General features: G+C 50.7%; 1 protein-coding gene across 1 annotated transcript in view; it reads right to left on the bottom strand.

The window, feature by feature from the left end:
* Window positions 1-814: 814 nt before the first annotated feature.
* The window catches only part of LOC308641609 (progesterone receptor-like), a gene marked incomplete at both ends in the record, with an annotated part of 172,977 nt that continues 149,979 nt past the window's right edge, over window positions 815-23,812 (bottom strand). Inside the window, 2 exon segments of the mRNA XM_081280269.1 lie at window positions 815-858; window positions 3,168-3,419. Of these exon segments, the coding sequence (XP_081136395.1) occupies window positions 815-858; window positions 3,168-3,419 (296 nt within the window).

Genomic DNA, 23,812 nt, shown 5'->3' with positions numbered 1-23,812 from the left:
ATTTTAAAAATAAAAAGGGGGAAACAAAATCCCATATAACCCCACTAAATCTCACAATTATTTTGAAAAGTTTCAAAGTTGTGATATTAAAAGTCTCACTCCTGCTGAGTGACACATGGAGCTTCACTGGGGTGGATGCCCTGGCCAAATTGAGTCTTCAAGGGCTACAGCATGCCAGACTCACCATCCTATGGTGGAGGTGATAGGATGCCCAGTGGCCCCATGGCGTGGAGGCAGGGCCAGCTGACGCCCAGATGGGGGCAGTGGAAGACTGTTGGGATCTAGGCAGCGTCAGTCCTACCTGGGTAGAGGGGCTGAAGGTGTTAAAGCCCAAGTGTGTTCTTAGCGCTTTCTCGCGCTTCTTGTTTCTCCACGTGGGCTGATGACCATGGCTCCAAAAGCAGAGATCAGATCTGGGAGCCAGTCTGGGCTCCCAGGCCTCATAGATACATTATGGGAGGACGTCAAAGTAGAGGTTGATTTTGAGGATGTGGTGCTGGTTCCCCCAGGAGAGCTTAAGCCTTTCTGTGTGGGCAGGCTTTGGGGGATGGCAGTAACTGTGGCCACACCAGACGTTGCTTTCCCTGGGGTGTGCCTTGCTTTCTGTCCCTTGGTCCCCATGGTGGTGCTCTGGCTAGGGGCACTGGAGGTGTTCTGTTCTAACTGTGCCCCATGTTGCTGTCTGTTGCTTGGGGTACCTCCTCTTTTGGAGGAGATACACAAGGCCTCAAAAGCTATAATGAGTTCAGGGAGCATGTCATGGCTCCCAGATCCTCTCGATGTCATTGGGACCAAAGGGTAACTAGAGGTAGCCTTACTGGCTGTACTGCTTGTCCCGCAAGGTGAGCTTAGGTGTTTCTGGGTGGGCAGGCTTTGAGGGATGGCAGTCAGTGTAGGAACATGAGTGTTTCCTTGCCCCTTTGTTCCCTTTTCTGTGTGTTTCCCCAGTGCCACGGTGGTACTGTGGCTAGGGGCACTGGAGGTGTTCTGTACCAACTGTGCCCCTTGTTGCTGCCTGTTGCTTGGGGTACCTCCTCTTTGGGAGGAGATACACAAGGCCCCCAAAGCTGTAATGAGTTCAGGGAGCAAGTCTTGGCTCCCTGATCCTCTTGATGTCATTGGGACCAAAGAGAAACTAGAGATACCCTTTGTAGTGCTTGTCTCCTGAGGTGAGGTTTGGTGTTTCTGGGTGAGCAGGCTTTGAGGGATGGCACTCAGGGTAGAAATTCTACTGTTTTCTTGCCCCTTTTTAACCTCTTTTGTGTTTTTCCTGGGTGCCATGGTGGTACTCTGGCTAGGGGCACTGGAGGTTTTCCGTTCCAACCTTGCCCCATGTTGCTGCCTGTTGCTTGGGGATTCTCCTCTTTGGGAGGAGCTACACCAGGCCCCAAAGGCTGACATCATTTCAGGGAGCAAGTCTGGGCTCTCTGATCTCCTTGATGTCCCAGGGGCCATAGGGAGACTAGAGATGCCCTTTTCAGTGGTAGTACTTGTCCCCTGAGGTGAGCTTAGGTGTTTCTGGGTGGGCAGGCTTTGAGGGATGGCACTCGGGGTAGGAACTCCACTCTTTCCTTGCTCTTTTTGACCCTCTTTGGTGTGCTTTCTGGGTGCCATGGTGCTGCTCTGGTGAGGGGCACTGGAGAGGTTCTGTTCCAAACTTGCCCCATGTTGCTGCCTGGTGCTTGGGGTTTCTCCTCTTTGGGAGGAGCTACACCAGGCCCCAAAGGCTGACATGAGGTCAGGAAGCAAGTCTGGGCTCTCTGATCTCCTTGATGTCCCAGGGACTGAAGGGCAACTAGAGATACCCTTTGTAGTACTTGTCCCCTGAGGTGAGCTTTGGTGTTTCTGGGTGGGCAGGCTTTGAGGAATGGCACTCGGGGTAGGAACTCCACTCTTTCCTTGCCCTTTGTTACCCTTTTTGGTGTGTTTTCTGGGTGCCATGGTGGTGCTCTGGCTAGGGGCACTGGAGGTGTTCTGTTCCATCATTGCTCCTTGTTGCTGCCTGTTGCTTGGGGTTTCTCCTCTTTGGGAGGAGCTACACCAGGCCCCAAAGGCTGACATGAGGTCAGGAAGCAAGTCTGGGCTCTCTGATCTCCTTGATGTCCCAGGGACTGAAGGGCAACTAGAGATACCCTTTGTAGTACTTGTCCCCTGAGGTGAGCTTTGGTGTTTCTGGGTGGGCAGGCTTTGAGGAATGGCACTCGGAGTAGGAACTCCACTCTTTCCTTGCCCTTTTTTACCCTCTTTTGTGGGTTTTCTGGGTGTCATGGTGGTGCTCTGGCTAGGGGCACTGGAGGTGTCATTTCCCAAACTTGCCCCACGGTGCTCTCTAGTTTTGGGGGTTTCTCTACTTTCTGAGCCTGATATTTCCTTGCGTGATGTATGGCCCAAGGACAAGTCTCTCCTCCCATCTGCCTTTGAGGTCACTGCATGTGTCTGGGTGCTGCCACGAGGACCCACAGTGGAGTTTCTATGTTTCTCAGACCCAAGGGCTGAGTAGTTTAGGCTGCCCACGCTCAAGGGTGGCATCGGAGCTGCCCCCCCTGGACCTGGAGCTCCTACGTGTCCATGCTGACGACAGCTGACAAAGCTAGGGGCTCCAGGCTTCATCCCACCAGGAACCCCAGAACTGGGTGAGACGGTGGCTCCAGGGGTGAGAGGCTGCTTCCCCTGCAGAATGTGTCCTCGCACCCTTGGAGCTGGAGAGCTGGAGCTTGCTACAGGTGAGGGCCTGTGTGTACAGTAGGGCTTTGGGCCCTGGTGAGAGCGCCGGAAGCTCCTACCCAAGGTGGAGGGAGGCCCCAGATGTGGGGGCTGTGAAGGCATAGTGGTGTTCGAAAGTGTGACCCCAAAGGGGGCCACTGGCTGTGCAGCCAAGCCTGCCAATGTGCTGAGAGAGGGCCTGGGAGGAAGGGCCAAAGCAGCAATTGGCAGGCTGGGGGAGAGCGGTCCTGTAAGGTTGGTGATGGGAGGATGGCTCTGGGAAGAGACAGCAGAGCTGACCCACACTGGGGTGTGGGCCACCATGGTTGTGCTGCTGGGGGGATGGGGAAAGGTCTGGCTGAGGCCCACTGATGCCAGAGGCCTGGCCCCTCCCGGTGGAGAGGGGACCCCCCCATGGGCTTGTGGGGCCATGGCACAGCTGTTCCCAATGACCTGGGTCTCACCCATCAGAAGACCGTTGATGCGCTGCAGAGCTTTCTTCTTCTCCCTGTCTAGGTCTTCAGCAGTCACTACACAGGCCAGTAACAGAGGTGGTGGCAGCTTCAGAGGTTCCCCTCGGCGGCATTGCAGGAGAGGAAACTTGCGTTTCCGTGGCCCACTGGTGTCTCCCGTGGGTGAGGACTTCTTCTTGGGAAATGGGTGTCCCGCCCTGCCTTCTGCCACTTTCTCACCCTGGGCCTTCTTTGGGGCAATCCCTGGGGATGAAGAACATCCCAGGGGCGGCTCCCCGTTGGATGGGTCTGGAGCCCTCCTCTTCAGGGCTCGCAGACCTCGCGTGGAGCTGTAGGAGCTGCTGATGGGGTTTCTTTTGGGGCAGGAGCTCATGCAGATGGCCCGGGAGCTCTCAGCTCTGTCTTGGGAGCTCTGGGTGCAGAGGTTACTCCACAGAGGCCCAGGCCTGGGCACAAAGGCAGGCACACAGCTATGGGCCCCCAGGGGCCTAAAAGCAGATGCTCTCCCAGTGACCTGAGGGCGCCCCCTCTGATGTTCTCTGTGTACAGGGTGCTCTGCTTGCTCAGCCACCACTTGGCCACTGTCCCCAGGGGCTGTGATCACAGTCCTCCCTGGGCAGGGTTCTTGGGGTGCTGGAAGCTGGCAAGGAGCCACTTCCTGCCCCTGCACCCTACAAGGCGGCTGTCTGAGTCTGCGGCCTGGGATGCAGGAATTCATGAAAGCTGCAGTTGACAGCAGCATCCTCTTCAGGGGACCTGGCATGCCAAGGAAGGAGGCAATATCCAAGTCTCCGAGAAAAGATCCAAGGGCCCGCAGGACCCTGGAAAAGCACCCACCAGGCACATTTCGCAACCGCTGAGGAGCAGTTGCAGGATGGCGGCAAGACGACCTGCGCACAGCCCAGGAAGCCCTTAGTGGCCCACCAGTATAGGGATGTCGGCGCGGCCCATGATCGGGCTTCTGGTGGGACCCTTCTGGCAGGTCTCTGGCCCTCAGCGCCAGGGGCAGGGGTGAGGGACAACACTTGCTGTGAGAAGTCTCCATGGGAGTCTCAGCGAAGGCGCTAGTGGCTAATTCTAGCGTTGATCGCAGAAGGCCTTCTTCCGTGACTCACACAGCTTCAGGAGGAACGGCTGTCTCAACTGTCGAAAGGGCGCAGCTGAGGATGGAATGCGTGGAGAACACGCTAGCGCGTGAGGAAAACCGTCAATACCTGACAAGAGGCAGGCGCGCGCCAGGAACGGCCGAGCGCGGGCAAATTCCGCGTGCCTGTGCAAAGTCTGCATGCACGTGCAAAGTCCAGGTGCGTGCATCAGATGCGGAAGAAATAGGCAAGGGAACTGCGTGCCTGGTGGGTGCGTGGGTCCTGGGGGGACTGTTGAGTGCTGACACTGGGAGGTGATTCAGATCCCGCTGGTCCACCTCCTGACCCAGTGAGGTTTCCGGGTCATCTCGGAAGGGATGAAAGCAATGTCATTAGATAGGCGGTGCACCAGCAGGGGAGCAAGTGGTGGTGGCATCTCCAGGATCTCGCTTGCTGGGGCTGGGCAAGGACACCTTGTCCTCCCTTGAAGGTGTGAGCTAGGGTTTGTATCTAGCCTTGCTCTGGTGAGGGTGGGCGGGGCTTAGTTTGACAGCCAGGAGCTCTTGCAATGGCAGGAATCCCTCAGCCCATGCCCCGCCCCTGAGCTGTCAGACTGTGGAAAGGGCGCAGCTGAGGAAGGAATGAGTGGAGAACACGCGAGCATGTGAGGAAAACCCTCAATACTGGAAAAGAGGCAGGCTTGCGCCAGGAACGGACGCGCGCATGCAAATTCCGCGTGCCTGTGCAAAGTCTGCATGCACGTGCAAAGTCCAGGTGCGTGCATCAGATGCCCAAGAAATAGGCAAGGGAACTGCGTGCCTGGTGGGTGCGTGGGTCCTGGGGGGACTGTTGAGTGCTGACACTGGGAGGTGATTCAGATCGCCCTGGTCCACCTCCTGACCCAGTGAGGTTTCCGGGTCATCTCGGAAGGGATGAAAGCAATGTCATTAGATAGGCGGTGCACCAGCAGGGGAGCAAGTGGTGGTGGCATCTCCAGGATCTCGCTTGCTGGGGCTGGGCAAGGACACCTTGTCCTCCCTTGAAGGTGTGAGCTAGGGTTTGTATCTAGCCTTGCTCTGGTGAGGGTGGGCGGGGCTTAGTTTGACAGCCAGGAGCTCTTGCAATGGCAGGAATCCCTCAGCCCATGCCCCGCCCCTGAGCTGTCAGACTGTTGAAAGGGCGCAGCTGAGGAAGGAATGAGTGGAGAACACGCGAGCCTGTGAGGAAAACCCTCAATACTGGAAAAGAGGCAGGCTTGCGCCAGGAACGGACGCGCGCGTGCAAATTCCGCGTGCCTGTGCAAAGTCTGCATGCTCCTGCAAAGTCCAGGTGCGTGCACCAGATGCGGAAGAAATAGGCAAGGGAACTGCGTGCCTGGTGGGTGCGTGGGTCCTGGGGGGACTGTTGAGTGCTGACACTGGGAGGTGATTCAGATCGCCCTGGTCCACCTCCTGACCCAGTGAGGTTTCCGGGTCATCTCGGAAGGGATGAAAGCAATGTCATTAGATAGGCGGTGCACCAGCAGGGGAGCAAGTGGTGGTGGCATCTCCAGGATCTCGCTTGCTGGGGCTGGGCAAGGACACCTTGTCCTCCCTTGAAGGTGTGAGCTAGGGTTTGTATCTAGCCTTGCTCTGGTGAGGGTGGGCGGGGCTTAGTTTGACAGCCAGGAGCTCTTGCAATGGCAGGAATCCCTCAGCCCATGCCCCGCCCCTGAGCTGTCAGACTGTTGAAAGGGCGCAGCTGAGGAAGGAATGAGTGGAGAACACGCGAGCTTGTGAGGAAAACCCTCAATACTGGAAAAGAGGCAGGCTTGCGCCAGGAACGGACGCGCGCGTGCAAATTCCGCGTGCCTGTGCAAAGTCTGCATGCACGTGCAAAGTCCAGGTGCGTGCATCAGATGCCGAAGAAATAGGCAAGGGAACTGCGTGCGTGGTGGGTGCGTGGGTCCTGGGGGGACTGTTGAGTGCTGACACTGGGAGGTGATTCAGATCCCGCTGGTCCACCTCCTGACCCAGTGAGGTTTCCGGGTCATCTCGGAAGGGATGAAAGCAATGTCATTAGATAGGTGGTGCACCAGCAGGGGAGCAAGTGGTGGTGGCATCTCCAGGATCTCGCTTGCTGGGGCTGGGCAAGGACACCTTGTCCTCCCTTGAAGGTGTGAGCTAGGGTTTGTATCTAGCCTTGCTCTGGTGAGGGTGGGCGGGGCCTAGTTTGACAGCCAGGAGCTCTTGCAATGGCAGGAATCCCTCAGCCCATGCCCCGCCCCTGAGCTGTCAGACTGTTGAAAGGGCGCAGCTGAGGAAGGAATGAGTGGAGAACACGCGAGCCTGTGAGGAAAACCCTCAATACTGGAAAAGAGGCAGGCTTGCGCCAGGAACGGACGCGCGCGTGCAAATTCCGCGTGCCTGTGCAAAGTCTGCATGCACGTGCAAAGTCCAGGTGCGTGCACCAGATGCGGAAGAAATAGGCAAGGGAACTGCGTGCCTGGTGGGTGCGTGGGTCCTGGGGGGACTGTTGAGTGCTGACACTGGGAGGTGATTCAGATCGCCCTGGTCCACCTCCTGACCCAGTGAGGTTTCCGGGTCATCTCGGAAGGGATGAAAGCAATGTCATTAGATAGGCGGTGCACCAGCAGGGGAGCAAGTGGTGGTGGCATCTCCAGGATCTCGCTTGCTGGGGCTGGGCAAGGACACCTTGTCCTCCCTTGAAGGTGTGAGCTAGGGTTTGTATCTAGCCTTGCTCTGGTGAGGGTGGGCGGGGCTTAGTTTGACAGCCAGGAGCTCTTGCAATGGCAGGAATCCCTCAGCCCATGCCCTGCCACTGAGCTGTCAAACTTCTGTCTGCTGTCCTGCCTGGGCCTGGCCAGTCAGAAGGGGAACTGCTGGGGGGCAAGTTTCCTGTCTGAGCAGCATTTGCAGGTGGTGGCAGCTTTGGGATCATGGCCTGTGTGTCTTCCTGCACTTCCTCTGGGAACAGTGGAGGGAACAGCTGCTGAGAATGCATTTAAGGCATCCCCCAGAGTCTGGCTGAGGGGTTCAGCAGGGCAGGCTGGGAGGGAATGCTACCCTCTGTGCACGGTCCTTTCTCTCTCTTTTTTTTTTTTTTTCAGAGTTTAACACCACTTCAGCCACTTTATTTTTTTAAAAGAGAGAGAGAATTTTTTTTTTTTTATTGGTCGTTCACAACGTTACAAACTCTTGACATATGGTCCTTTCTCTTTGTGTGGAAAACAGAAAAACCCAGCTGTGTGCTCACAAAATCGAGTTTTATTCATATTTGGGTTGCTTCCTTTGAATTTTGGTTATCAAGATTCTCCCATTTTTAAATTTATTTTTTTTAGTTGTCAACAGGCCTTTATTCATTTCTGTGCAGTGCTGAACCCAGTGCCTCCCACGTGCTAGGCAAGCACTCTGCAAATGAGCCACAACCCCAGCTCTCCAATTGTTTGACTGTCTTCATTGCTTAGCTGTTCTGGGGACAATACTAGGCCTCCTACTGTTCCTACAGTGTAAGATATGTTACCTTTCACCAGTCCAATCCAACACAGACACCTACAGACCCAGAGATCCACTCAGCATTCACTCTTTGGAGGTTCCAGTTGTCATGGGTCTTGGCTTTTCCTGGATGGAAGGGCACCCTGCCAGGGTTAGCTGTGAGGTTTCAAGCTCAAGCTTCCCACAACCCACTAAGCAGCCCTGCATGCTCCTCCATGCTCAGCTATTAAGAACTGTCCCTCCTCCTCACTGGTGGAGTTCTGAGCTTGCTTCTGAACTGGGCAAAATATCAGTGAGTGGGGACCCGGAGGAGTGAGGTTGGAGGGAGCCTCACCTGGGACTGTTGTCCCAAGTGGGTGCTCCTTGGGCCCCTTGCATTGCCCATGGCCTTTTCTGGGTCCACTGGACCTTCAGTAATCAGTGAAGGCCGCTGGGTGAGGTTGTGGCAGTGCTCATCTCTCCTGATGGGATAATTCCTGGCATGGTATCCTTCTGAACCCAGTTCGAGGTGCTGCCCGGTAGGCTGCATTGGGAATCAGGGTCCTGAAAGTAATGGAATCACCTGATGGGCCAGTGCAGCACAGACATGCAGTGGGTGACAAAGTTGGAGTTGGGTTGCCAAGAACATGGTCCTGGGGCTCAGTCTATAGGTCCTTCCTCATGCCACACAGCTGAATTGGCACTTATCTTGAACTTTCCTCTGGAGTGGCCAGAACCAGAAGCTCCTTCACTTCCCCAGTGTCATGAAATCATAGTGCTTTTGAGAAAATGGCTGGAAGATGGGTTTATGTCCTCCACCATAGGCCTCCCCACAGGCTTACAGGCTGGGAAATTCTCAGTTTCCTCTTTCTGTCACCATTTCCTGCTGCATAGGGAGGAAAAATGGACACCCTCCTAGATCTTGCCTGCCTCTGGAGTCAGGGTACTGACTGCATTGATGGACAGGGTGACCAAATGTGGGTCATACCTGAGTGGTCCTGGGGTCTGAGGTTGGCCAAACTCTTTATTTTCTACTAACAAAGGTAAACACAGTCTTTATTTCTTGTTTTATTTCTTATTAAATCAGCAATTCATGCTTGGGGTAGATCAGATAGAAAGTACAGATTGCTAAGATTCCTTGGAATGTGGCCTTGGGTTTGAGTCTATGGATAGTGTTGTGTACAAGTGTTGTTCAGTCATTTAAAAGGAATGCACATTGTGGTGGTCGCAAACATACACCTGTAGGATGAACTTGCAAGTATACTAAGCCACATGAAGGCCTCAGTGTGGTTTGTCAAGATCATCCTGATTCACAAGGACCCGTCTTTCCCTCGCCTTAGAGGGAACAGAACCCAAGTCCTGGAAACTGCCTTTAAGACTCCAAATTTGTTTTGGAGAGGGTAAAAGAACACCAATGTTGGAGAGGACTATGATGAGTTTTAGTTAAAAATTGATTTCTAAATGTGGAATCAGAATAAAGTAATACATGTGTAATATAAGCATATATCATTGTTTCTAAATTATCATGTTAAATTTCATAAATATCTATTAGATCTCCTAAAAAGTTGATATCATCAGGAAAAAACTCCACTTTTATCCTCTTCCTGGGAAATATTTTCTATTCCCACACTGAAATTTTTTCCTAAACTTGGTTTCAGCTTTTATTTTGACACCTGTGTTTGTATATTCAGTTTTTTTTTAAATCCAGGATTACTTGCATATATCATCTAATCACCTGTTTTTAATTCAGTGTAATCATACAAACACACACACACACACACACACACACACACACACACATTGATCAGGTGTTTTTACCATCTTTTTTCTTTATGAGGCAGCAGAAGCACAGAGAAGATACAGAATATGCCCAAGACTGCACAGTGCATTCCCTACTGAAGGTTTGTGTCTCCTCCAAATTCATGTTGAAGCCCTAATGCCAATATGATGGCATGAGAAGTGGGGCCTTTGGGAGGTAATCAGATTTCGATATGCTGGGCGGAGGGCATGTCTCCCAAGATGAGATTAGTGTTCTCAGAATTTCAAAAAGAGACCAGGGCTTACTTGCTCTCCACCAAGTGAGAATACAGTGAGAAGCAGCCAGCTATGAGCAAAAAGAGGGCTCTTTCCAAGAATTCAATCTATCAGTACCTTGACCATTAACTTCCCACCCTCCCAAATGGGGAGAAATAAATGTTTCTTAAGCTTCGAGTATTTTGTTTAGCAGCTAGAACTGACTAGCACAGTCAGTGAAAGGACTTTGTGAATATACAATGAAATAATGTATGCAAAGTGGTCTATGAATATAAGCTATTGCATTATCACCTTCATCATCATTACCATTTTCCTAACCAAATGGCATAGGAGCTATTTTTCACACCTAATTCAATTCCAAAAGAAGCCACTGATATTTCTCCAGCAGAAAGAGGTTATGACTGCTCCAGATGAGTTACTACCTAGATTTTCAGGTTGTTTGTGGCCATTTTATGGATCTACATAGACCTTTGGCTGCTCTGTAAATGAGTTTTCTGGCCCATCATGAGATTTATACCCCTGTGCCATCAATACCATCCCCTTTTAGGGTGTCCAATTATGACCAGTGATTTACATCTCGAGCCATTCTGAAACCCATGTGGATTTTCTCTTTCTCAGAGGTCTATAAAAACATGAATGACAGGTGATGTCACTGAACAACAAAGATGGGAGAGGACAGCTTGAAGAGCCTGGAGAGGAGCCAAGCAATCAGAGAAAAAAATAACACTAAGAGTGGAGGAGGCCAACCTCTGTCCAGAGGGCTCTGGGAAGAGCCAGCCTGATTTCCTTCTGGGACCTGCTCATGGGCACTGGCCTGGGCAGGCACCAAGATGTGGTTTCACCAGACTGAGGTTCTGATGGAGTTGGTGTCTGGTGCCAAACTTTAATTCAACTGTTAGCTCTAAAAACAGGAAAGCATATGTTCTAATCAATAAAATGTTCCCTTTTGGACAATATTATGGTACAAAATTCTGATGTTTTTTTCAGATTTAAAAATGTAATAATAAAATATAATATTATTACAGCATAATATTTAAAACAACACAAAATGCAAGCATGGCTTTAGATTTCTCACAAATCATATTTTCCCCCAGATTAAATTTTTATTCAAATATATCATTTATATATCTTTATGGGGTATATTATGGCAACTCAATAGACGTACACAAGTTTTATCATGCAACTTTGATATTACATCCAGGAAGTCCCTATAATGAAACCTGAAATTAGTTTCATTGTGATGAATTACTTTTCCTAGAATTCATACTGTGACAGAGTCTGAGAGACTGTCTCTTCAGGCCCTTCAAGAATTAGGACATTCTAGCACTTCAAGTAGGTGGCGTTGATGCAGGAAAGATGAGTCTGGACACCTGAGGAATTTGGAGGAAGCAGATTTATTTAAGCTGCAGCAATCCAGAGGAGCTAACACCAAACAAGCTCTGGACCCCAGGTCTGGAAATTCTCTAAGATTTCAGTGGGTGGTTACACAGCACAATGTTTAATATAACTTAACTTTGTTCCACATTCATAGGTTGGACAGAGGTTTCACAATTTTTTACACAGAAAACAGAAATTTTCGCACATCAAAAAACTTGATTGGAGACTATTTTTTTTTTAGGATGTGGATGAGCACAATACCTTTATTTTTATGTGGTGCTGAGAATTGAACAAGGGGCCTCACATGTGCCAGGCAAGTGCTCTATCACTGAGCCACAACCCCAGCCCTGCAGGCCTAACTCTTACAAGAAAGAGGAACCTGGCCTTCACAACAAAAAGGAGCTCAAAGCACAATGAGTGCTCTGGAAATTTTGTTGACTTCTTAAAATAATCTCTTCTTGATTAGGAGAGAGACTTGTGTGTTACAATTAAGGTGGGAGTCTTTTGGAAACTACAGCATTACCCCTTTGATGCTCATTATTTAATCCTCTAAGTCAAAGGGCATTATTATCTTCTTGGCTTAAAGGTTTATATGATGTAATATCATAGTTGTTGTTTCTCTTTTTTAAAAAAGAAACCTGCTTCTATTGTAGAACCACTAGTTTTAATGAAAAGAGGAAACAAACATGGAAGCAATACACAAGTTCATAGCACAATCCATGCCATGTCAATTAAGCTTTTGAATCCACCAAGAAAAGGAAACCATCCTCCCAATAGTGAGCTTGGATCTCAACTGCAATGCCCTTTCAGGATTGAACTGGTACATGTGTTTGTTTTCTGATATTATTAACTATGTGTTTGATTGTTATCAGTCCTAGAGTCAAGACAAAACAAGGGACTCTGTATATGACAGAAGTAAGGGGTGGCAATGACAGTATAAGAGCTGTCTTAAAGAGTGAAACTGTCCATTTTCCTTTTGGCTAGTATATCTTTCACCTTGTACATCCAACCCAGAGTGGCTGAAGCAGGGCTGATGTTTCCTCTAGCTTTGGGCACATTCAGGCTAGTCAGCTTCCAGAGTGACTTGAGCAGGGTTGGTGTTCTTCGGATCTTTGAGTTTCTCTGGTGTTTCCTTCTTCCTGATGCTCAGCTTAAGGGGTACAAGTTAAGGAGGGAAAGCTGCAAAAGAATGTACGTAAGAATAAGAGATTTTATTTTCAGGAGGTTCCAAAGCAGGCTAAAAGGAACAAAGTATTACATAATGTATATCTCTTCATATGTACATACATGCATTGACATATTTGGTGACACTCTAAAAATTAGAGTAAGGGATTGTAGATAGTGCTCTATGTGGGGGTGTGACAAGAGGTGGGGGATATCCCAGGAGGCTTGAACTATGTAGACTTAACTCAATGTAACTTTAAACAAATTTGAAAACAGCCTATAATTTCACAACCCTGACCCAACATTGGCTTATGATCTTCCATATATTATCATTTCATCTAAAAAATGAAGTAAATTCAATCGCCTGCTCACAGGTCAATTGCCTTCCAAAGGTGCACCTCTAAGTGGGTTGACTTTAATCTCAGAATATATTTCTGCATGGAAATCATGTCAAATGCCTTCCTGGCTCCCAAAGTTTAGGTACTGCTCAACAGCTTAATTTTACCCCTGGCTTATGCTCCTCACCAACTTTACTTTACCAGATGCAAACCCAAGGTTGTACCTAGTTCTGCACCCTGGTCAAGGTCACCCAGTTAAGAGGGATTTAAATCCAGCTCTACCCAATCTGAAGTCTTTACTTCTCCTCACACTACCACTTAGCCAGACAAACTTGCTTACTTATATTTTTCTTTTCTTGATAATCTCTTGGAAGAAGCCAGTGTTAGGCTAAATTTGGTAGATCTAGGAGGGTATTTTCCCAATAGGCTATTTTTCCTACAAGTCCAGGTATGGCCAGTCTGGCTGTCCCCAGCCTGCTGCAATGTACTGGGGCCTCACGCCACTGCCCAGAGACCCTGTGCCCAGATGACCCTATGTCAAGGACACAGAGTCTCCTCAGGGAAGAGTGGAGGAGTAGGGGAAGGAGACACCATGGAAAGTTCAGGAGAAAGGACCAGAAGGTTCTTCCAGGGCTAGACTCCAAGAGCAGCCAGAGATCCCTCTCTATCTTGCCCTACAGGAAGGATCAGGTCTAGACCTGGCCAGCAACTACCAGGCTCTAACCCCACCCTCTCACAAGTGAGCTGGACCCACCTAGCCCCACCCACTGCCTGCTGTGAGGACTGCAGCCTTTATTTAAAGTGCTCACTTGTTTATTTGGATGAGTTCCCTCAGTTAGAGCCACAACTCCTCAAGGGTCCTAAGGACTGGTGGCTGGTCCTGGGTGACAAAAGGCAGGCAGCATGCAGTGGAACTTGGTGACGTGACTGTAATGGAGAATGATCAGTTTCCTGGCTCTTATACATCTTGAGCAGAGAAGCATCCTTGGGGTCAATTCACTGCAATGGCACCATCATGAAATGGTGGCATATGGTGGCAAGAGCAGCATCCAGCTGTTTTGGGCACAGGGCATCAGGCGTCAAAAGTCAGGAGTTGAGTATTGGCGTGGGGTGGGAACGACTGTGGCAGTGTCAGCATGCAGCTGTGATTTGGGAGTTCCGTGCTTCCTACTCATGGTGGCGGTGACAGTGGAAGAATCCAGAAACAGTGGTTGTAACAACAGATGCATCCAGCCATGAGTGTTTTCATCTGCCCTAGTGACAAGGGTCTGGCAGCAGTTGCAATGAAGTTGACCCCAGTACTGAGTGTCACTGTCTAGTATCCATGTTAAAGTCTGGTGGCAGCAGGGTGGAGCTCCAGAGTCTGGCAGGGGCGGGAGCAACATGCAGCTGCATCAGGGGTCCAGCCTCAGTATAGGGGTCAGGCACCAGGTGTGGGGTAAAGTACAATAACACTGGGGCCTTGGTGGGCAGTGTTGGAGTCCATCTGGAGTTTGGAAGTTTGAGTGCTGCACAATGGTGGTGGCACCATAAGAGTTCAGAAGCAGGGGCAGCAACAACAGGCAGTGTCCAGCTGTGAGCATCTGGATCCTGCAGAAGTAAATGGCGTCCAGCTGCAGGACAGTGAAGGTGGCATCCAGTGGCCATGTGGGGAGTCTGGTTGGCTGCAGTGAGAGCTCCTGGCTGGCATGGCAGCAAGGGCATGGGATAGTGGGTGTCAGAGTGACAAGGTAACCAGTAGATGGGATGTCCTCTGTGGTGGAGGCTCCAGGACCTGGTCTTGCGCCTCGTCGACTGGCCTGCTCAGGAAGAAGAATGCGGGAGGCGGTGGTACCCAGGCAGCAGCCCAGGACCTTATACTTCCCAGAGCTGCCATGTCTCGCTCTGGCCATGAGCCCACTGTGTGTCTGCTCACCCCATCACCTGATATAGCCTCTCTACTGAGGAACTAGGCTGTCTGCTAGGTTGGGGCGTTCTTGGGAGAGAACCCCACCATCCCCAGCCACATCTTGCATGGACTGTGGGTGCAGAAAGCAGAGGTCCTAGGACATCTTCACGCCCAAAGTGCATTTCTGTGGCTGGGGGTGGCAGAAGACCAAGACAGAGAATTGCTTGCTCTTAGACTCCCACTGCCACCTGTGCCCTCCACCCTTGTCCCGCCCCAGGGATGCACTTGGAGGGTGAGGATTTTCTAGGCCCCCCCACCTCCCACCTCTGCACTCTGCTACCACAGCCCAGGGGAGATGTAGCTGGGGAGGGTGGGGGCCTTCTCCCAAAGCTGCCCCAGCTGGCAGCAGGCCTACTCATCCCTCAGAGGCTGCAACTCAGGGAGGGGCAGGGTGAACTCAAGGATTAGGTGAGCAGCCTGGTGGACTCAAGGCCAATGCCAGGCATTGCTGGAATGGGCAGCATAAGGTCCTCAGCAGGTGTCTGGGTACCACCAGCTCCTGCGCCCTGCTTCGTGGGCAGGCAGGCCCTACCAGGAGCAATACCAGTTGCCTGGAGGAGCCACTGCAGAGGCCATCACAGCCTCCAGTCGCCCTCTGACTCTGAGGCCTGCTGTCCCAAGCTGTCACCATCACCGCTAACAGAGCTCCATACTGAAGCCAGTGGAGTTCCCACAGGGCCACCAGTGATGCCGCAGCCACCATCACTGCACTGGGGCCAGACTCCTGCCACTGCCAGAGGATGAGAATGCAACTCTCTGGATGCCTGGCTTGACGTTGCCACCTACAGACTCCTCAGTTGCCTTTGCCACCACTGCCATCACTGCACTTCAGAGACCAATACCTCCACAGATTCCAAACGCCAAGGCTTCACTGCCCAGGCTCCTGCCCATGGCTGTCCTCCAAGCCTGAGGCCAATTCTCCATCCTGCTACTGATACATCTGGGCTCCTCAAACTCCCTTAAGACATGTAGGCTTGCTATTTGACATTCTCCCCACAGATGGATGCCCCTGCTACAGGATTCTGACACTGCTCCTGGTCACTGGGAACCTCCAAAAGAAACCCTGCTGTGGAACGCTGAGTTTGGCTTCTATATGCTTCAGTCCTAGAAACCAGACTTCTTTCACAGCCACTAGATGCCCTTACAGGTGCCACCTATACCTCCAGGCTTGGGAAGGGTCCAGCACATGCCCTTCCATGCCTGCTGCCTGTTCATATGTGTCAGGGGAATTAACCGTTGATTGGGTTAAAGCTCTCAGAACTGAATCATTTCACTGATAATTCTTGTATTGGCTCACCCATGAGCTTCTGGGGACACCTACTATGTAAAGCACAACACATCTTCATCGAATAGCTTAGCAAGACCTTCTAGATAACTTGCAAGAGGTTCTACATCAGCACTTGTTTCTTTGCCTTGCACTTTTATTTCATGGAGAGGGGCCTCTTGGCAAAAACTTAATGCACCAAACTCTGTCAGTTGCAATGAAGTTGGCCCCAGTGCTGAGTGTCACTGTCTAGCATCCATGTTAAAGTTTGGTGGCAGCAGGGTGGAGCTCCAGAGTCTGGCAGGGGCGGGAGCAACATGCAGCTGCATCAGGGGTCCAGCCTCAGTATAGGGGTCAGGCACCAGGTGTGGGGTAAAGTACAATGACACTGGGGCCTTGGTGGGCAGTGTTGGAGTCCATCTGGAGTTTGGAAGTTTGAGTGCTGCACAATGGTGGTGGCACCATAAGAGTTCAGAAGCAGGGGCAGCAACAACAGGCAGCGTCCAGCAGTGAGCATCTTGATCCTGCAGAAGTAACTGGCGTCCAGCTGCAGGACAGTAATGGTGGCATCCAGTGGCCATGTGGGGAGTCTGGTTGGCTGCAACGAAGAGCTCCTGGCTGGCATGGCAGCAAGGGCATGGGATAGTGGGTGTCAGAGTGATAAGGTAACCAGTAGATGGGATGTCCTCTGTGGTGGAGGCTCCAGGACCTGGTCTTGCGCCTCGTCGACTGGCCTGCTCAGGAAGAAGAATGCGGGAGGCGGTGGTACCCAGGCAGCAGCCCAGGACCTTATACTTCCCAGAGCTGCCATGTCTCGCTCTGGCCATGAGCCCACTGTGTGTCTGCTCACCCCATCACCTGATATAGCCTCTCTACTGAGGAACTAGGCTGTCTGCTAGGTTGGGGCGTTCTTGGGAGAGAACCTCACCATCCCCAGCCACATCTTGCATGGACTGTGGGTGCAGAAAGCAGAGGTCCTAGGACATCTTCACACCCAAAGTGCATTTCTGTGGCTGGGGGTGGCAGAAGACCAAGACAGAGAACTGCTTGCTCTTAGACTCCCACTGCCACCTGTGCCCTCCACCCTTGTCCCGCCCCAGGGATGCACTTGGAGGGTGAGGATTTTCTAGGCCCCCCCACCTCCCACCTCTGCACTCTGCTACCACAGCCCAGGGGAGATGTAGCTGGGGAGGGTGGGGGCCTTCTCCCAAGGCTGCCCCAGCTGGCAGCAGGCCTACTTATCCCTCAGAGGCTGCAACTCAGGGAGGGGCAGGGTGAACTCAAGGATTAGGTGAGCAGCCTGGTGGACTCAAGGCCAATGCCAGGCATTGCTGGAATGGGCAGCATAAGGTCCTCAGCAGGTGTCTGTGTACCACCAGCTCCTGTGCCTTGCTTCGTGGGCAGGCAGGCCCTACCAGGAGCAATACCAGTTGCCTGGAGGAGCCACTCTGAGGCCTGCTGTCCCAAAATTGACCTTCTGGATGACTTGCGAGCGCTTCTACATCGGCACTTGTTTCTTTGCCTTGCACTTTTATTTTATGGAGAGGGGCCTCTTGCCAAAAACATAATGGACCAAACTCTGGCACCTTCAAACTTCTTATGCAGCTTTCTCACTTCTCTTGTCTGTATAACAATCTAAAGTGATGGCCTTATCTGGATTTGACTTCATCTTCATAGAACGTGATTGTTTCTTATTTTCTTCAGAATATAAAAAGTTTTTCCAGATCTGCAATAAGGCTGTTTTTGCTTTCTAGTCATTTACATATGCCCTGGAGCAGGAATTTAATTTCCTTCTTGAACATTTCCTTTGCATTCTCAGTGTGACAAAGTAGTGTAAGATGCACAGCTTTTTATTTGAAGTGCAAAACGTAAGACTCTTCTTTTTATGTAAACAATACAGACCGTTACTGAGTCATTAACGGTTCTAACTTCAATATTGTGTCTTGAAGAAAAAGATGATGGTGAGCCATGATCTGTGGAGCAATAAGAATGTACATATTAAGGTTTTTATCTTATATGAGAAGGATTTGTAGTGCCACATGACAGTTAAAGTAGATCATAGTATGAGTTATAATGGCCTGAAATCTTCAACACTCATTAGGCAGTCCCTTCTGCTCCATAACAGGGGCATCTATCTCACCTCCTCCTGGATGGCCTGTTTGTATCCTCTCTCACAGCACCTATGAGCTCTACATGGGCTCCATCAGCAGCTTTGTAGTACTGGTGGTGGCACAGCCTGGTGAATGGATTAAGCACTTTTAGGTCAACATAAAAGAATGTCACTAAAAATACTTACAATGCCATAAGAATTAGCATCACAAAAAATAAAGTAGATAATCTCAGAGGGGAGGGGAAGGATAGCTGTGCTGGGGTTATGGCACTGGGTAATGCTCAGGAGCTCACATGTGGGAGATGCCATTGAAAAGTTCAGAACTAGGGAAGTGAGGATAGATTCTAGGAGATGTGGAGGGCTGTGGCCTAATAGTTTCTTGACCTCCTGCCTCTATTGTTTTGGACCCTGAATTTATATTGCTGCCAAGAAAGGTGGTTCTCTTTCAGAGGATGGGATGGCAGCTTGGAGCACCATATGTACCATACATATATACCAAGTGGAAGATAATGTTCAATATCCACTGACCTACTTATTGGCAGCTAAGCTTCCTCCTCTTCTTGAAGGTTCAGTGGCCACTGGTGGCTCCATATCCTCCTGTGTGGTCAATGCTGGTGGAGGACCAACCTCTGATTTTGAGGGCTATTTCTTCTCCTTCACAGGGAATGTGATGATATGCTCCCCCAAATGTAAGCAAGTAAATTGAGCCATGGCTGCTGGAGGCAATTATATCACTTGATATGGTGCTAGAGCTGCAGGAGAAAACACCCAACATGACTGACTTTCCTTGGGCCTTTCCCAATTCACACTAGAACCCTGCCTCTGAGAATAGTCCTGGCCCTCCTCCACAATTGGCCATCTTCCCAGACTAGGTTCCACCAGCTGAAGGATGTCAGAGTTGTGTGTCTTGGGAACATATGGCAGATCCCAGGGGCACCAGCTGAGATTCCTCTGCACACACCTTCACTCATCCACCCCAGACCCCATCATCAGAGAGCTCAGACTTACAGGATCTGTGTTCTTCAGCTCGGGAAGCACATGGAAGTTCCCCTCTGATTCAGGCATAATGATCAACAGGAAGGTCCTGAGAAGCTTCAGGTTGTCCAAGTCTTGGGACCTCAAAAATATTCTGGATAGAGGTACAGCTGCATTTTGATGATGGAGCAGAGGGTGCTGTGGAATGTGGAGTGAAACAGGGAGTCATGACGCACAGGGCCTCTCTTTTAACTGGAACCTCCCAAGGTCCCTGCATCATGGGTTCCCAAACAGTAGCCAGGCAAGTCCATGCACCAGATCAAAAGGGCAACCTGTGAGGCACATGTGTGGGTAAGGGGCTCCCCACACTTGCTCTCCGGTCTCTGTACAGATAACTAGTGGCATCCTGGGTTTGGATTGGCTGTGTTGGAAAGGGATCCACACAGGGCTTGGCTCTGAGGCCCCAACCACTGCTCTGTTCCTCTGGTGCCCAGAATCAAATGCAGAACAATATGTTCTTTCTACAGGGTAAACCCCAGGGTTGAGTCCTCTGCAGGAAATCACACAGGGTGGAAATTGGGATTTGCCCAGCCATCATTTATAAGAGCTCCCCATGAAACAGGAGCCCTCCTGACTGGCCCAAAGAACACCCCCTTCTTTCCTTGAAGCTACTCCTCACAAACATCTGGCTGCAGGTTTCTATACCTAGAGATGGTGAGGAGGCTGACACCTCTAACATCCTGTGCCCCTCATCTGCCAAGATGGCTGGTGGGCTTGACTAACTTCCTGACAATACTGGAACTCCAGGAGGACTAGTAGGTTTGTCTGCATTGATTCCTAAAGGATAGGCCAAATGATGGCCCATGGTGGTGCTACACATACATTTGAGTGATGACTGAGCCAAACCACCTACTGCCTAGCTCTTGAGGGCCAGGACCCTATTCGTTTCTCCCCAGGTGTCCCTATTCTGGCTACATGCAGGTTGGAATGCTCCCAGATGCAATCCACAGGCTCCTTCCTAAATGTGGAAATTGTTTTTCCTGAAGCCTCAGAGTGGTGAGGCCCGAGGCAGAGAACTTTCTCACAGGGAGGGGATATGCCCACAGGGTAAGGCCAGAGCTATAGGCTGCCTATAGTTACACAGAACCAGACCTGAGGCAGACACTCTTTGGGCTCATCCTACTCGGTTTTCTAAACATCCAGGCAGGATGCTCCTCTGAAAACACTACTTTCCCCAGAGCTGACTGAGTTCCCAGAATTCCCAGCACCACGCAGGAGATGGTCATGTGCCAGGGCTTGGAAGACATGCACATCTTTTACACAGCAGCTCCAGCACCTTCTGAGGAATGTCCAAATTTGGGGAGGAATGCAGTACCTTTCAAGAATTGAAGACAGTAGCTGCTGCATAGTAAGTGTGCATACATTTGTTTTAGTAGCACCACCTACCACTGTGTTTCTGGCCCATGCTCATGGATATGGTTTCTTCAACTCTTCATGGTAACTCAATGTGATGGGTATATCCCCCCTCTAGAGATGAGGAAAATGAGTCATGGTCAGATGAAATGACTTGCCACAGAATACTCAGCTACAAGTGCCAGGGTGGGAATTCAAAACCAGGCTGTCCCACACCAAGTCTGGAAGAGAGTACCGTTATTCACTCATTCAACAAACCCCTATGGGTGCCTCCTGGAAGTGAGTGCTTCCTGTGTAAGCCCAAAGATTCATAGCACCCATGCAATGTAGGTCCCACTTTTACCATTCCCAAGCTTCCAATGAGGCTGCTGACCTAGGAAGGCAAGGCCCATCAGGCCTGTGAGGAGACTGCACTTTGCATCAGTGAAGCTCCACATGGATTCAGGTTGCTCTTTCCTGATGGCCAACACACCTGCTTCCTCAGATCACAGCCAGGAAACATCATGGTCATGGCCAAAGGTGGGTTCATGTCATTCTACAACTGTCCATTCCCACAGAATGTGCATCAGCAAGAGGAAAGACTAAGGTTAGCTCCAGACTCTAGGTGACAATGATGTGGGTTTCTGAACTGGAACAAATGTGACTCTCTGGTGGGTAGTGATGGTGACAGAGGCAGAGGCTGGGCAGGGATGGGAGCATTTGGGAAATCTCTGTTCTTCCCCTCAATTTTGAGCTTAAAAATTCTCTCAAAAGTTATCAAGTAAAAAACAAGAGGAGGAAGAAGTGTGCTTTGTCACTCTGCACCGGGAGAGGCTGAGGGCAGGCAACCAGAGCTTGGGGCAAACAGACCCAGCACCTCCTTCCCAACCTGCCTCTCTGCAAGCTCAGCACAGCATGGTCTTCAAGGGGCTTTGGGGTCTTTATAGAGAAGCTGTCTGATGGTGACAGCTCAGAAGCCCTGCCTGACACCTCCTCAGAAGGCCTTGAGGGGAGACTCAGATTTAGGGTGGCCCACCTCTCCCTCTCTGTCCCTGGGCTGTCCCTACTTATCTCCACTCCACCCCTGCTCCCTCAGAGGCTGCCAGCTGCTTGCTGCCTGAGCACCTTTGAGCTGCCCTTCCCACTTCTTGGCCCAGCAGCTCCTGTCCATCAATAAGCTCTCAGCGCTCATGACACTTCCTCTGAGAAGCCCATTCTGACTGCCACCTAGGAACACCCTGACCCTCTCTCTCCTCTGTTTCCTCAACCATTTCTGAATTCATCCTATGTCTTCATCAGTTTACTTGTCCTCGCTCGGTCTCTCCTTCTAGACTGTGGGCTCCAAGAGGGTAGGGGCCTTCCTTGTGCTCACTGTTGTCTCCACAGCTCCCCCAGGATTGGAAAGGAGGGCTTGGAAGCTGTGGAAAAGTCATAGGGTGAGGATATAATGAGAAGTGGGTCAGCTGCAACCTGAGGGAGGGCCCTCACCGTACCCTGCCATCCTGGCCCCCTGATCTTGGCCTGCCAGCCTTCAGATCTGTGAGAAATCAGTCTGATGTTTCAAAGCCACACAGTTGATGGTCGTAGTTACAACTGCCTCCACTGATTAAGACCTGGGCAATCTGAGCCAGGCTTGGGTACTGCACTCAGGACACTTGGAGGTACCCAGGAAAGCTGAGGATGTTCTGTCCATGTAGCCAGTTGGTGTCTGTTTGTACAATATCAGGGTCTGCTCACATGATCCAGTGGACACCTGGCAAATAGTAAGCCTGCAGGCAGCACTTAAGACCACAGACAGGCACAGGGGCAAAATCAGCCACCTCTACTGCAAGGGGCTGTGTTCTAAATGCGGCTGCTCTCACCCCTTCAGTGGGGACATCTGTGGCTTGCCTGCTTGGCTTTCATCTCCCTGTCTCATCATTTACCCTTGAATATTTTTGGTGACTCTTTCTTTCTCTCACACAATGATTCAGCCCCTCCAGGCTTGACCACTGAGATCAACCCATCCCACCATGATGGGCAGAAAGAAGCAGTGACCCAGGCTGGCCCATGACTTTCACTATCATCATTAGGACACTGTCTTTTCCTCCAATGCCAAACTAGAAGATTGTGTCTCTAAAGCTGCTTGGCAACATGCCACCACCCCCAGAGACAGGGTGGGCACAGAAGGCAGTGTCGGGAGATGGAGCGAGGCAGTGTCCTGATGATGACACTGCAACCTCTGGATAAAGCTGTGCCTGAATCTGTTGTGTTCAGCCCACAACTCCCAAACATGTGAACCAAAGCAACCCACTTGTCAGCCTTTCTTTCTCCTGTAAACTTATGCTTGTTTACTTATTGATCTAGCTAACAGTGTTAGGGTTTATCCAATTTGAAAGGTGGACCGCTTTGGTGCTGCATAGCTGTCTGGCCTTGGCTCAAGTCCGTAAACCCTCAGAGCTTCAACTTCCTTCCTAGTAAAGAGGAGTTGCTACTTCCACCTACACAAGAGGAAGTCAGCCTTGTAGATTATATGAGACAAGGCAAAGCACTTAGGATTAATGTTTGATGAACTGGAGATTCTATAATTCTAGTCTACTAATTAAGCATAATTGACTGAAGAATAACTACAGGGAATGCTTTCAAAGACCCAAGTATCACTGAGTGTCTGACTCCTAGGGCCTCAGCTATCTGATTTTTCAATGTGGCCTCGGTATGGCAGCAACTGTTGCATTCCATAGAACACCCACAATCTGAGCTCCTAAAACATCAGGAACAGAAAAAGCAGAAAAATATGGATCTTCCATCTTCTCATATCACTAAAAGAAAAACACAGTGACCCATCTGAATTTAGAACTCTGAAACCCCTCACCCAAGGGCTCAGGACAACTCCATGGCAGGATCAGGAGGCTCCCCCCAAAGAGCTTTTCCCTTTGGACATCAAGAAATACCCCTTGCATTCAACATATAGCACAGCTCTGGGGCCTGCGGCACCCCTACCAAGGGCTTATCCAGGTGATCAAGCTCATGCTCTGAGAGCATCTGCAAAGTCATCTGTGAGCACAGGGCAGAAACTGACCCCCTGCAGCTGAGTCCATCTTGCTCCCACTGGAGTGAGCGAAGCAGTCCTTCCTGCATACACATGGCACCACTAGAACAGGTCAGCAACACTGCTGCACAAGGGAAAAGAGACTGTCATTCCAGAGGTTCAGGTGCTACTAAATGGGCAGGACCACAATTTGAACCCAGGACTGTCTGATTCCAAACTCTGGCCCTTTGCCAACTCCAACTCACACTCCCAGCATAGGTCACAACCGCCTGTGGGCTGTTGGTTGCAGCTGCAGAGCAATGTAAAGCACGGTTTGCAGCCAGATCCCTGGGTGAACTACTCACTATCTCTGTGACCTTAGGCAAGATACCTGCCATGTCCTTGTCCCAGTTTTCTAATGCACCAGTGAAGGTGTGTTGTTCACTCCACAGAGCATGGGGGTGCTTAA

The sequence above is a fragment of the Spermophilus citellus genome (genome assembly GCF_964194105.1).
Source record: "Spermophilus citellus genome assembly, chromosome: 2".
NCBI lineage: Eukaryota > Metazoa > Chordata > Mammalia > Rodentia > Sciuridae > Spermophilus > Spermophilus citellus.
The sequence above is the reverse complement of the archived record's forward strand: the minus strand, read 5'-3'. Positions and strand labels throughout refer to the sequence as shown.